We start from the raw sequence: 13,600 nt of genomic DNA, 5'->3' as shown, positions 1-13,600 counted from the left end.
CAGTCCAAGGCCTGACCTTGACCTCAGCCAGAGTGTCTGGCCTGCCGAGAAGGTGGTGCTTTCTCTTCTCTTCGCTACTTCCAAGCATAAGGGGTCCCATCTCACCACATCTTTCCTGAGTTGCTCACTCCAGTCAGGTCCTGATCTCAGTCCTCATGGAAGGAGGCGTTTCTGGAAGGCTGGCCCAAGGCCTTTCCTTTAGAGTCTGCTGGAAGGACCAAGAGGACATCCTTCCCCGAGGGCTCAGGGCCCTTCTTTACTTTTGTTTCTAGAATGAAATGATGCTCTAGCAGCAATAGTATTCTGCATGACAGTGAGAAGTAGTAGGTGGCAATGGTTAAGATCAACAGCTTTGGGGCCACACTGTCCAAATTCCGGCTGTGTGACCTTAGGCAAGCTGCTTAATCTCTCTGTGCCTCTGTCTTGTCATCTATAGAACAGGAATATAATAGTACCTATCTCATAGGGTCATTAGGAAGATTATATAAGTTGATATATAAGAAAGTGCTAGAACAGTGCCTGGCACACAGTAACTGCTGCATAAACTGATCAGTTAGCATATCCCAGCCTCCAATTTTGAAAAATGTCATTCTGCGTTTTTCCTCCCAGCTCTTTTCTGCACGCAGGCACACGTTTACCTAGGCATGATTCTAATTTATGACATCTGGGTTTTTTTTGAGTGAAGGAGAAAGCAACTTGTTTGCTTGAGAACAAATTTATAATCCGTTTAGCTCTATTTACTCAGATTAAATATTTCTTTATTATCTCCTAAGAAAAATGTTCATATTTACCCATACCGTAGGCTTCAAATTCTGGAAGGATTTGGAATTCTTGGTGAATTCTTCAGTTTCAGCCACAGTTAGCTACATCAGTGTTCATACCTGGCCTAAGATCACAGCAGTGTCAGAATATCCGGCCACACCAAGGGCCGCTTGTTTGTTCACAGGAAATTCAGCTCAGCTGATTGTTAATGTCACGTTCACGTACAAGTGCTCCGTGCCGCGTAGTGTATTAGTATTGCAATTTCTCACTTTGCGTGCCCAGGAAAGAGACTCGGTATCAATGAAATTTCAAGGTACCTGAAACTCCCTTGGTGCCGCCTGGAAAATGTTAAACATTTTGAAGGAAATAGTTCTAAACTATATGGCTCTTCTGCCTTAGTATATCCTTTTTACTATATAACTGAACTGAAGATAACTGAAGCTTTTCCTGATGACGTCATTATTGTGACCTAAAATGATGGCTCACACTTCTCTCCCACGCCAGTGGCTGCACGCCCCAGCCAGAAATGGCCATAGTCGGCTGTGCTTTTAAGTTTTTAGTCTAGTTGTACAATTCAACGGCCACTGCAGTTGCAATTTCATACTTTGCAAGCCTTTTTGTGCTGTGTACTAGGAACCCAGATGACGAAACATTCGATCATTTTCTCTTCAGTGGGCTTTGAATGCTAGGCCAAGGGTCTCTCATCAAATCAATTGGCTTTGTGAGAGTATTTTCTTCCTGGCCCTGAGTTGTAAAGCCGTTGAGGTAAGTGGGAGGGTTGACCATACCTTAGAAGGCAAAAGGGGTGGTAACTTGGTACTTATGGCTGGAAAGTCTGTAAGCGGAATCATCTACCTGTCTGAAATGAGATTTTCATAAAAATTTTATTTTGCATTTTTCAATAATTCAATGCACTGGCAGTATAGTTAATGCCTCTATGAGAGAGACCCACGCACCAGCTCAGCCAATATCATTTTTACAGAGACATCGTGTTGGAAAACAGCAAAACTACATGAAAACGTTTGTATACAGAGTTACCATACGGAGAACAAAGCACCAACAAAACGCTTGTGTGCCACACATTTGAAATGCAAAGCAACACAGGCAGATACAGTTTTCTTCGCATAAAGCACACGAAACCAGTTTTTAGGAACCAGGTACCATTTCATTCATTCCTCGATGTTTGAACAGTTACCTTGGTCGACACAGAGCATCGGAACTTACTGAAATTTTGACAAGACGAGCATGCTTGTTAAGAACAGTGACGAGCAATGGTGAATCTGCAGTGAGTGTGAAGATTGGAAACCTGCACCCAAGAAAAAGCGGTTCAAAAGCTGACTTGGATTATGGTAAAACAAAGGGGGCGCTTTATGAATGACCACCGCATTTTCATGGCCACCTAGGGTGCCCTTGGTGTGAAAAGCGTCTTCCACTAGGGCCAAGGCCTCTCGGGAACCAGGCCAGGCTATTTCTGACGGTTCCGCTCATCTACCGACATGGAGGGAGCCCAGGCCAGGACACTGGCCCCAGGGATTTGAGGTGTGGCTCAGGGGCAAGTTCACTCCAACCCTAAGGGCTCAGCTGAGCTCAAATGCTGCGGCTGAAGTGGCCTCTATCTTTCCCCCCTCCCTGTGCATTTCAGCCTACGGTTTTCTCTTGGAAACTCAGTTGGATTTGAACAGAGCCTCTTCCCTCACAAAATCCAGTGGAATTCATGTAGCTGAACCGTAACATCATGATAATAGCTTCCAAGGGAAGAGGAGTTTCCATTTCAAATCACTGCTTTCATATAGCAATGTAGCCATGGCCTTCCTGGAACCGTACAAGAATGTTTTTCAAGAAGGAAAAGCTAAAATCCCATGAAGGACAGCAAGCCAGACGTGTTGCACATGTGCGCACGCACACACACACACACACACACAGATGACATGTTCTACGTGGGCAGTGACACGGTGTTGGCAAGCACCCCCTACACAAAGCACATGATGACAATTAAATTCCCATTTGTATCCTGGTTACTCAATAAATATTTCCATGACACTTAAATATACAAACTTTCTGTTTAAAATATGCATGAAAATGTCTTTTATTTTCAAGAATGAGAGAAAGGTTTATAGAGTCACATCTTCATTTATAACATGTTGCGGTGATCTTTCTGGTTCTTATATATACAGGCTAATGCGAATGTGAGGAAATACTTCAAATGAGCGCACAAGACAGGAATATGCCTCTTAGATACAAAGCAAACACACACGCTGCAGACCAGGCAGAAGACACCCCTGGCAAGTCTCAGAGGGTATTTTTCAAGTCTCAGTCAAATGACTTTACTGGAAAAACATGTGGAGTCATTTGTTAAACTGCATTAGGTCTCAGACGATGTTAGAAAAGTGCCCTTCTGTCCTTCGTACCATTTGTCAGTGTGGGGCGTGGAAGGGCCCAGTGAACAGGGAGTGTTCCTCTTTGAAAACCCATCAGTGTTTGCTTAGATATAGACTTCATTCCTGGCCTGATCTAATGCAGACTTGTCAAAGACTCCAGATTTCAATATTTTAACGAGGGAGGGAGGGGGAAAGAGAGAGAGAGGGAGGGAGGGAGAGAGAGGAGAAATACACATTTTGCAATCGATCAAAATATTTCTTCAGTCAATAATAAGAAACCCCTTCAAAATAAAAAAAAAAGGAAAACGAGAAAGAAAAATAAAGAAAAAGATGAACCTAAAAAAAACCACCTTGACTGAAGTGTTATGGGAAATTTCTGGAACAGAAATGTTTGCTTCACATTTATCATGGTACAGCAACATCTGAAGATGTGTGCCGTTGCCAGGCCTCCAACTAAAGTTCGTTGAAAAATCCTGATGTAAACTGTCTCATCTGCCTGCAACCACTGCACTTACTCCAAAATGACGTCATGAAGGTCAAAACACTGCTCCACAAAGTTCTACAATTGGACAAATGAACTCAACAGACGAGTATTTATACTGCCACGTGATAATGCAGTTGTTATAATATCATGGTTTCATAATACGGCATGCCTGTCCAGGTGGCATGTTGGAAATCAGAACACACCTATTTTTATTAATCTGTTATGTCTGAAAAGCGTGAACAAGTTACGATTCAGAAGCTCACATTGAATCCAACTATTCATTTGTTTAGAGACAGAAAGAGCCCGAGCAGGAAAGCGAAAGCCAGAGCCAGATAGAAAGATAGAGAGAGATACAAGGAACAGACCCAGCCACCACGATCACCATCACAGAACAGAACAGAAACCAGTCTCTTCTTGGAGGAGCCTAAGGATATGGCAGTCAACTCACCAAGCGAGCCAAGGCGAAGAATCTTAGGGATCTTTTGATCCCCAGGGGCATTCTGAGCACGGTAGCTCTACCGGTCTCACGTTTAAAGGATTCATTTTATCCGAAGACAACACTACACCAAACCATCTTCAAAAGCGCTATTCCGAGGAAAATAGGAATAAGAACAGCCATTTGTGGAATTGAATAAACGTGAGGGATTTCATCTCAAACGTTTCGCTTTCTAAGATACCCAGGGAGTAGAGTCATCCGGGAAGAAATCTACTTGAAAAATTGTCTCGAGACAGAATCAATCTCATTTGTAATATCTGTGGGTGAATATGATTGATTCATGAGGCTGGTTTTGAAACAGAAAATCACCGGCTGATGATGAACACATTTCTAGCTCTCTGTATCCATGCAAACCTGTCCATTGCCTTGGGGGACACCAAGTCCCCATGTGACTGTAATGGCAATTAAACCAGACCCAGATGGGACCATACTCAGTCAGGATGAATGTTGCAGGAAAACCACGAGGGGCTGGAAGACCCTCCCCCCCGGCCGCCCCTCGCACCAACCATGTTACTGTGCTGGTCATAGAAAGAACCTCGGAGGCAAAAGAGAGAGAGGCTGGAAGGAAAGAGTAAAGGACGTGGGTGTCCTTCAGGGCTAACACTTGACTGTGGACACAGGCTCGGACAGAATGTAGAAATGTTTAAAGAAAAATAGGATTTTAGGAAAAGTTCTTCAACCTTTCCAGATACAAAGCTCGTGTTAACTGTAGATGTACGGGACCAGGAGAACGGGGCCTTTGAGACTTTCTGTTCTACTCTCAGGATGATTTATGATGAGGAGGTCTAATAAAAAAACCAGTGTGTGTGTGTGTGTGTGTGTGTGTGTGTGTGTGTGTGTGTGTTTAACGAAAACCTCATTCTCTTAGAAAAATATACTGAACTTTATGCCTACTTGTTAGTGACCTTGGCTTTCTTTATATTGGGTAGAAAAGGGAATTGTTTTGCTTTGCATGATAATGTCTGAATATTAATCATGGAATTGATCCAGGAGACATTCTGGTTTGAATTCAGAACAAGGACAGTAAGTAGGTACTTTCAACTAAAAACACATGTTAAATAACTTCCATCCCTAATAGAGAAAGTGAAAACCTTCTGAACAACAACGGGGAGATGGGAGAATTACTGTTTCCATATTATGAGAAAACAACACACTGCATTTTGGACTGTGCTGTTCTCCACAGAGGCCCTAATGTTTCCTAACTAGGCGAAGGCTGTCATTAGTAGGAAAATAGTAAATCAGTTATCCAAGTTACATTTACAAGTTTGAAGTACTACTTGGATGTTTTAATAAGAAAAAGCAGTACTCATGTATCCTTACTTTTAACCAACCACGAGGGTTTTTTAAACACTTATCTCACTTCCGTTTTACCTTGGAGATATGGAGATGACCCACTCACCCCCGCTGATGCATCTATGCTTTGGGCTCAAGAGGGCCTCTTCCCTTCCAGCTTAAAACCCACACCTCCAGGGCCTCATCAATTGATACAGCCACTGTGGAGAACAGTATGGAGGTTCCTTAAAAATCTACAAATAGAACTACCACATGACCCAGCAATCCCACTACTGGGCATATACCCTGAGAAAACCAAAATTCAAAAAGAGTCATGTACCAAAATGTTCATTGCAGCTCTATTTACAATAGCCCGGAGATGGAAACAAGCTAAGTGTCCATCATCGGATGAATGGATAAAGAAGATGTGGCACATATATACAATGGAATATTACTCAGCCATAAAAGGAAACGAAACTGAGTTATGTGTAGTGAGGTGGATGGACCCAGAGTCTGTCATACAGAGTGAAGTAAGTCAGAAAGAGAAAGACAAATACCGTATGCTAACACATATATATGGAATCTAAGAAAAAAATAAATGTCATGAAGAACCTTGGGGTAAGACAGGAATAAAGACACAGACCTACTAGCGAATGGACTTGAGGACACGGGGAGGGGCAAGGGTAAGCTGGGACAAAGCAAGAGAGAGGCATGGACATATATACACTACCAAACGTAAAATAGCTAGTGGGAAGCAGCCGCATAGCACAGGGAGATCAGCTCGGTGCTTTGTGACCACCTAGAGGGGTGGGATAGGGAGGGTGGGAGGGAGATGCAAGAGGGAGGAGATATGGGAACATATGTATATGTATAACTGATTCACTTTGTTATAAAGCAGAAACTAACACACCATTGTAAAGCAGTTATACTCCAATAAAGATGTAAAAAACAAACAAGCAAAAAAAACCTATCTACATTTCCCAGAGGATTGACTCATACTTGAAAATGATGTAATAGTTTGTCATTAAAGTGTGTGTGTGTGTGTGTGTGTGTGTGTGTGTGTGTGTGTGTGTCCATAGAACATAACTGTGAAATCCGAGCCCTCTTTGACTGGCTGCGATCAGTACTGTGTACTCCCAACTTTGCGTACATCTCTTCCCAACTCTGTGTTCAGTGACATCCTAGTAGCTGGAAATTAGCCATGGTGGGAGCAGTTACACCATGGAGATTGGCAAATGCTACAAATCAAGTGCTTTCTGTTCTCAGAGAGCTTGTTAAACGTTTGAGCAGTAGACCAGCGGTAGCATGCCGGGCAGATCAAAGGAGAAGCTAGTTCTGTATCTGGGCAACATGGTACCAACCCAGTCTCTTTGGGGGTTTCCCCAAGGCTGCTTCCTGCCCAGGGGCTCCTCTTCCACTGATGTCACCAAGTACCGCAGGACCTCAGAAGGGCATGTGCTTCTGGGGTGCATTTGGCTAGCCTTCCGCGCCCTGCTGGGCTCTAGGCTCTGAGATGTTTCCCCTATTTGGTAGCTACGAGAGCGATGTGGACCAGAACCAAACAGGTCAAGTGCCTGCAATTCCGATTAAGGTCCTGATCTGGCAGCTGGCTTCGTGCTGCAGAGGCTGGAGAATAATGATTCCCTCGGTAGGAACAGGCTAGCCACAGCTGCAAGCGTCCACGGGGGCATTCTTTCTTCAGGAGGGTTCCCAGCTGGTCTGCATGCGGCAGCTCACCAGCAAGCGCTGGTGGGCCCTGGGGGTGCTCCCCACAGCATCCTGCCAGGGGCCTGGTAGCAGGCTTCCTGGGCCTCCCCCTTCCCTCCGCAGAGTCTGGTATGAATCAAAGAGCCAACAAAATTGAGGTCACTGGCAAAAGAGTTTGAAATTTTGAATGATTTTTATTAAACACCATTAGTCTACACTGCACAGTTAATGAAACAGCAAAGCTCCAATCTCTTAGAAGAACGATGATTGATCATGGATCGGAACAGCAGTTCCGTGTCCCCTAAACCCATTGTGAGCCTGATGAAGGAGTTATTACCCTCTCAGGTCAGAAGCAGAAAGGGGCGAGAACTGCAGCCTGGACTGGAAGGGCTTCCCTACCCGCTACCCCCGGCCCCACCCGCCTCGGCCCTCCCCACAATGCAATTTGCTTTGAGTTGATGGATTACAGAGGGAAACGTGATGCTCTTGGGAAAGGGGGTTTCTAGACTTGTGAGGAGGGGAACGGAAAGGGAACTCATACTTTTTCTTTCCCCGAAAATATCAGATGGTAGGATTAATGTCTGAGACCAGCCTATCCGATTAGCCTCCTGCCAGGGTCACTCACTGTTGATCATCAATACACAGATGCCAGTTCTGTCGCTGGAGTTTGCAAACACTGAAGAGCAAATGAATCGGAGTTCCATCATGAGAATAAAGCTGTGCAAGTGGGAATGAGAACAACAACAACGACAACGACAACGACAACCAAGAAGAATTTAGTTCGCCAGTCGCATAATAGAGCAAGCGACAACGGGCGCCATATTTGTTCCCCACAGAACTGAATTTGGGGGCACGGAATCGACCCATCCATTCAATGTTGTGTAGCTCTAGTGTCTCGCCACACATTTTCTCCATGGGGAGAGTGATGCCTCTCTAAGCAAGCAGTTCATTGCCTTACTGAGTAGTCCTACCCAGTGATCCAGTTTGCTGTCTCCCACCTGCCACTCACGCAGGTGAAATTTTATCATGTCTGTTGAGAAGTACGTGAGGGCTCCTCCCTCACAGCTAAATCAATTCTGCCTTCAGAAATGCTTTCCAACTTCATTTTCCAACTTCAACCTCCGGGATGCGAATTTGAATAAAACACAATCCAAATTAGATAGCTCTGGGAAAGATACCGAGAGGACAAGTATCTTCCCACTGAAGACCCAATCCAATGCAATCTAGCAAGGTGATGTCCAAAGGAAAACCCACCATTTGGAAACTCAACAAAACACATTTTAGCCAATGGTTTTGAATCAAGCAACTTGGTTATTGATTGGAGATTTGAATCGTTTGATGTCATTACGTGGAAAAAAGGCATCCCAATCTCAAGCCTTTGAAAAGTTATCAGCAGCTAATCTGCTTTTCCAATTCTGTCATCCAAATAGAAAACTACTAGTATTTTCCCAATGACATTATTAAGTCATTAACAGTCTACAGGCTGGCTAACAACATGCTCACGGCTAAATCCTACCCCGAGGACCACACTAGTATACTCTTTTCAAATTAATCCTACCTACCAAACTCAGACAGTAATATGACAAAACCACTAAAAAATCCAAGGTTAATTAAAATACGAAGCCAAGCCAACATCATAACACAAACTTGTCAAACTCTCTGTGGTTGGAGCTTGGGTGACAAGTGAAGGCATAGTGGTGGCCCTACGGGGGTCCCGTTGGCAGGGCTGAGATCCTTCTGTGTACTTGCTCGCTCAGGTGGACCTGCCCGTTTCTCTGCCCGTTACCCTAACTCCATGTGCTTATCGTGAGATGCGTCTCACCAAGCCTCCATCCAAGTCTCGAGGCAGGATCTCTCACCACCATCCACGTGTCTTGTATCCCTCCCACAAACTGGTACACCGACGAGACCTACTTGACAAAATCCCTCAATCCCTCAAATAGCTGCACACCTACGACACACATCACCATTTACAATGTGATGAATAGAGTGCCTAGAAAACAGCAACAGTCCTTAATCAGGAAACCGAAAGACGTCCCACCTCCAGGGAGAGGAAGGTAATTCATCCTCCGCGTTTAATTGGTTACTAAGCTGCTTTACAAATGGGTCTCTGCTAAACCATCAGGTGGTGATCCTGAGCTCGCCTGTCAGATTTGGTCATTGTGCCACTGAGTTGGCACACACTTTACATTTAGCCACCAGGGGTGACACACCAGGCAGCAGGCAGGATGCTCTGCTGCTTCCGTGCTGTGTGCCATGTAGATATGATGACGCACTGAAACTAGAGCTACGAGTCTTTCATTCATGAGGCAATATGGTAGTTTCCCCGGGAAACTGCCCCTAGCATCCTAATGTCTACTTTCCAGAGGTTGAATTTCAAGAAGAATCTACTCCTAAATCCATGATGGTCTAGGATTGTGGTCTAGGTTGAACTTGCAAGGCAAGCCAGCGGGCTTCATCATATAGTCATAGTCAGGCACTCTACCTGATAAGCCGTGGAAAACACACAGAGACCTTGAGTCACTGCAGAGCCATCAGCTTCATTTGCATAGGTGACACCCACCTTGGGTGTCCGGAGTCGTTCATAGGATCATTTTCCTCACTTAAGAGGCTCAGAAAAGATTCTCTCGGGTTTCATTGGTCTGTGTGTGTGTGTCTGCGTGTGTGAGGGTTGACGCTGAGACTGCCAACGTCCAGCTCAACCGTACCGGGAGCATGAAAAGTGCTGGTTCAGCTGCTGGGACGCTCCCAGCTGTCAGCTTTTCACAACGTGGCCTCAGCCATTGGAGGACAACTTCCACAGCCCTTATGATACAACAAAGGGCCTTCAACTCAGAGATGACCAGAGCGGAGCTCAAGTCTGGCTCTTTTGCAACTGGGGATACAGCTAACCTTGACAATGAGAGTGCGGAGTGATCCCTTGCCGTTCTTATCACAGACTTGCGTGACTTGCTTTCAAAATCATACAAGTTTGCATCTTTCATGTGTGTGTATATCTATTATTTATCTGGTCATAACTCAGTGAAGAGAATCCAATAACTCAGCAGATGAAGGGCTATGTGGAATTAGATACCGGCAGGTAATTACAAGGAACTAACGTAGGGATAGTTTTTACTACGTGTGGGGAATTCTTCTAGTGAGCTGGAACACCAAAGATGATATTTACATTGTGATGTTTAGGGACATAAAATGAACGCAGAGGATCATAAAGGGGTGGGGATAGTCGCAACTGATGCAGAAATATCTCCAAATCAAGGGAACTGTTCCCAATGTTCAGGGCTCTGTGAAAACCACCCTAGGGTGAAGCATGACCCCGAGACTCATTTTTTTTGTTAGAAGATTAGCTACTACTTAGAGAGTTTGAAGTTTTCTTCGGAATTTTCATGGAAATGATTCAAGCTAATATAGACTTGAATAAAACCAGTGATTGTATTTCCGTCAAAAGCTAATGAGCACCCCCCCCAAAAAAAAGAAAGAAAAGAAAAAGGAAAAGAAAGGTAGAAGAAAACAGGAAGAAGTGAAAAAGAAACCCGGTAAAATAGAAAATGGGGATAATACTTGGGGAAGTCCAGATTTTAAAGCCACTAGGAAGCAAACTGTATATGATTACTTCTAGGTAGTGACAACTTGACTTTCGTTTCCAGAGATCTGAGCAAAGCACAATAAAAAAAAAAAAAGTCCTGCCAGTTGTAGACCCCGCCAACCAACTGCAAAAGAGGCAGAGGTGTGCATTCCCTGGACGGTTTCCAGACCCCTCCCGTCTCTCATCTCTAAAACTGGAGTGTAGCGTTTAGGCTACGAGGGCGTGCACTGACTGAACGGCCCTCCAAGGGAGAGCTTTACACAAAGAGAATGCTGGGTGAGGATTTACGCTTCAAATCACGGAGTTCAAAAATATTTATGCCAGCTGATGCCTTAACGTTGTCGACATCAATCTTGCCACTCCTTCTCATCCTTGAAGTTTTTCAAATAGGGAATCAGGAAAGGGATACTAACTAAAAAGTCCTCTGGCTGCATTTCAGAGTGGCATTGCCGTGCTCATTAATTTTCTTAAATTTGACTTTCTGATGTTGCTACAACATCTAACCAGTGGGTTTCGACAATGAAAATTCTCATCTGAAAACTGAGTCTGTGGGAACCCCAAAAGTTTAACAAAGGATTCTGAAGTATGTTCTTGTCCGGACAGAAGAGTGCAGTTTGGGGAATGGCTATTGCTGAAAATATGAATCTTTGCAGGTCCTCTGTGCCTGCGTTCATATATAGACACACACACACACACACACACACATATATATATATGTCTATATATGACATTCCGTTTCACTTCTCAGGAACCTGTTCTCACAATTGCTTTCCATTCTTTGTTGTGGGTAGTGTGGACTTAAAACAATACTGTAGGGACTGTGTCATTCCATCAAGCACAAAAGGATGGTGGGATCTGTGAAATGCATATAAAATACTGAAAAATGACTAAGTGATAAAAGATACACTGCTCAAGGTGTAGTGTCCACTTACAATGACTTCTGTTTTTCACAGATATCAAAAGAAGCATAAAAACAAACATAATCAAAGAGAATTTTCCCAAATGAGTGGAGTTCCACCAGTGCTGGAGACGGGGGCGCACCCCACTACAACAAGTGGGCGTCGATGCGCAGCCAGCACAGTCCCTGGCGAACGTAGCGGACGAGATTGGTCATGCTGCTGTGCTGGGTCAGGGGCCCCATCAACGTGTCCAGATCGCCAAAGAATTCTGAAAATCAGAGCAGACCTCGGTCAGGCCTTTGAACGACAGCAGGACCACAACCACGCGGGCGTTGGACAAGTTATCCGTTGTTCGTTCATTCATTCTTTCGACACAAGTGTCCAGAGTACCTACTAGGTGACCCAAACTCCATATGGATGTCAAGCTCTACTATTTTAATCTTTAGTTAGCGCCCCAAGCTCTACAGCATAAATCAAGTCTGTGTTACTGTGGTTAAGAAAACACAAATTCATTCAAATCTGTTCATTCATAGTAAGTTTTTTCAAATCACCATATATTTTCTCAGACGACAGATTCTAAGAGTACATTACAATCCTGTGGAGGTCTGTGAGACACACACACACACATATCCCAGTATGCATATAGTACCTATAAAATATATTTGTCTAAATATTTATATATGTTTATAGAAACATATATTTATGTATTGAAAATATACACATAACATTACGTATCTAAAATAAAATGTATCTAAATATATTTTATATAAAATATGGAATTTATATTTTTGTTTTTGTTTTTGTTTTGCGGTACGCGGGCCTCTCACTGTTGTGGCCTTTCCCGTGGCGGAGCACAGGCTCCGGACGCGCAGGCTCAGCGGCCATGGCTCACGGGCCCAGCCACTCCGCGGCACGTGGGATCTTCCCGGACCAGGGCACGAACCCGTGTCCCCTGCATCGGGAGGCGGACTCTCAACCACTGTGCCACCAGGGAAGCCCTGGAATTTATATTTTTATATATTCTAAATTTATAGTTAGAAAGGGGTCTTTATACACAAAATGGTAGGGAGCCATGGTCTATATGATACCAAGCTGTTTTTCATTCTATGCATTATGGAATTGAAAATATTCTCTTTTCCTTTTGTCTAAATGAACTGAGTATCGATGCTTCTTGCCTTGACGTAGATACAGCTGGTGAGCCTAGACAGCCATTAGCGCCATCGGCCTCTAAGGCCAGATAAATGTCTAGGAGGCATCCAGTTTGGTAAGTCTTACTCCTTTAGGGAAGGAAAATGACCTGTAAGGATCTGTCGCATAGCACTTCCCCCTGCCCCCCGGCACACGGATGGTAAGACTGCCTGGCCGATTCCCCTCCAGCTGACTCGGGGAAGGAATGGCACTGAGGCCTTACTACTAAGCAGTGGGACCAGAGTCTTACTTTGGGCATTGAAAACACTCTCTTCCGTAATACAATATTAAGGGAGATGTTAAAGGACCCAGTTGTTGTCGAGTGAACGTGAGTGGGATGTCCCCTAGATATTGTGTACAAAGTCTGCGGTGGCATTCTATTTTTTTTTTGTGGTATGCGGGCCTCTCACTGTTGTGGCCTCTCCCGTTGCGGAGCACAGGCTCCGGACGCCCAGGCTCAGCGGCCATGGCTCACGGGCCCAGCCGCTCCGCGGCATGTAGGATCTTCCCGAACCGGGGCACAAACCCGTGTCCCCTGCATCGGCAGGCGGACTCTCAACCACTGCGCCACCAGGGAAGCCTCTGCGGTGGCACTTTTCATTGGGTACCCAGGTCACCATTTTAATAAGTGTTTCAAGTCAGCAGCTGGGAAGGTAAGGAACCGGGCTTCTAGAATAAAGGCCAGAGGGCAGAATCAGCCCTATTGGCCCATTTGAGCACCAGAATGTTCTGCAATGAGCCATCTGCAGCTGTACAGGTGGGCAGACATGGGGCAGGGGTGGAGACCTTCCACTGGGACAGCCAACCTCCGCCACCTCCATTGCATGATTG

At 44.7% G+C, this 13,600-nt stretch overlaps 1 protein-coding gene across 3 annotated transcripts in view; it reads right to left on the bottom strand.

Annotated features, from left to right (window-relative positions):
* Positions 1-7,273: 7,273 nt before the first annotated feature.
* Positions 7,274-13,600, bottom strand: part of AFF2 (ALF transcription elongation factor 2) — a 499,541-nt gene continuing 493,214 nt past the window's right edge. For all 3 annotated transcript variants that reach the window (XM_049704394.1, XM_033416854.2, XM_049704395.1), the window contains one exon: positions 7,274-11,849. In XM_049704394.1, coding sequence (XP_049560351.1) covers positions 11,728-11,849 — 122 coding nt within the window. In that variant the 3' untranslated portion in view covers positions 7,274-11,727. The remainder of the gene's footprint in view (positions 11,850-13,600) is intronic.

The sequence above is a fragment of the Orcinus orca genome, chromosome X (genome assembly GCF_937001465.1).
Source record: "Orcinus orca chromosome X, mOrcOrc1.1, whole genome shotgun sequence".
Classification (NCBI taxonomy): domain Eukaryota; kingdom Metazoa; phylum Chordata; class Mammalia; order Artiodactyla; family Delphinidae; genus Orcinus; species Orcinus orca.
This window is presented reverse-complemented; position numbering and strand designations above follow the sequence as displayed.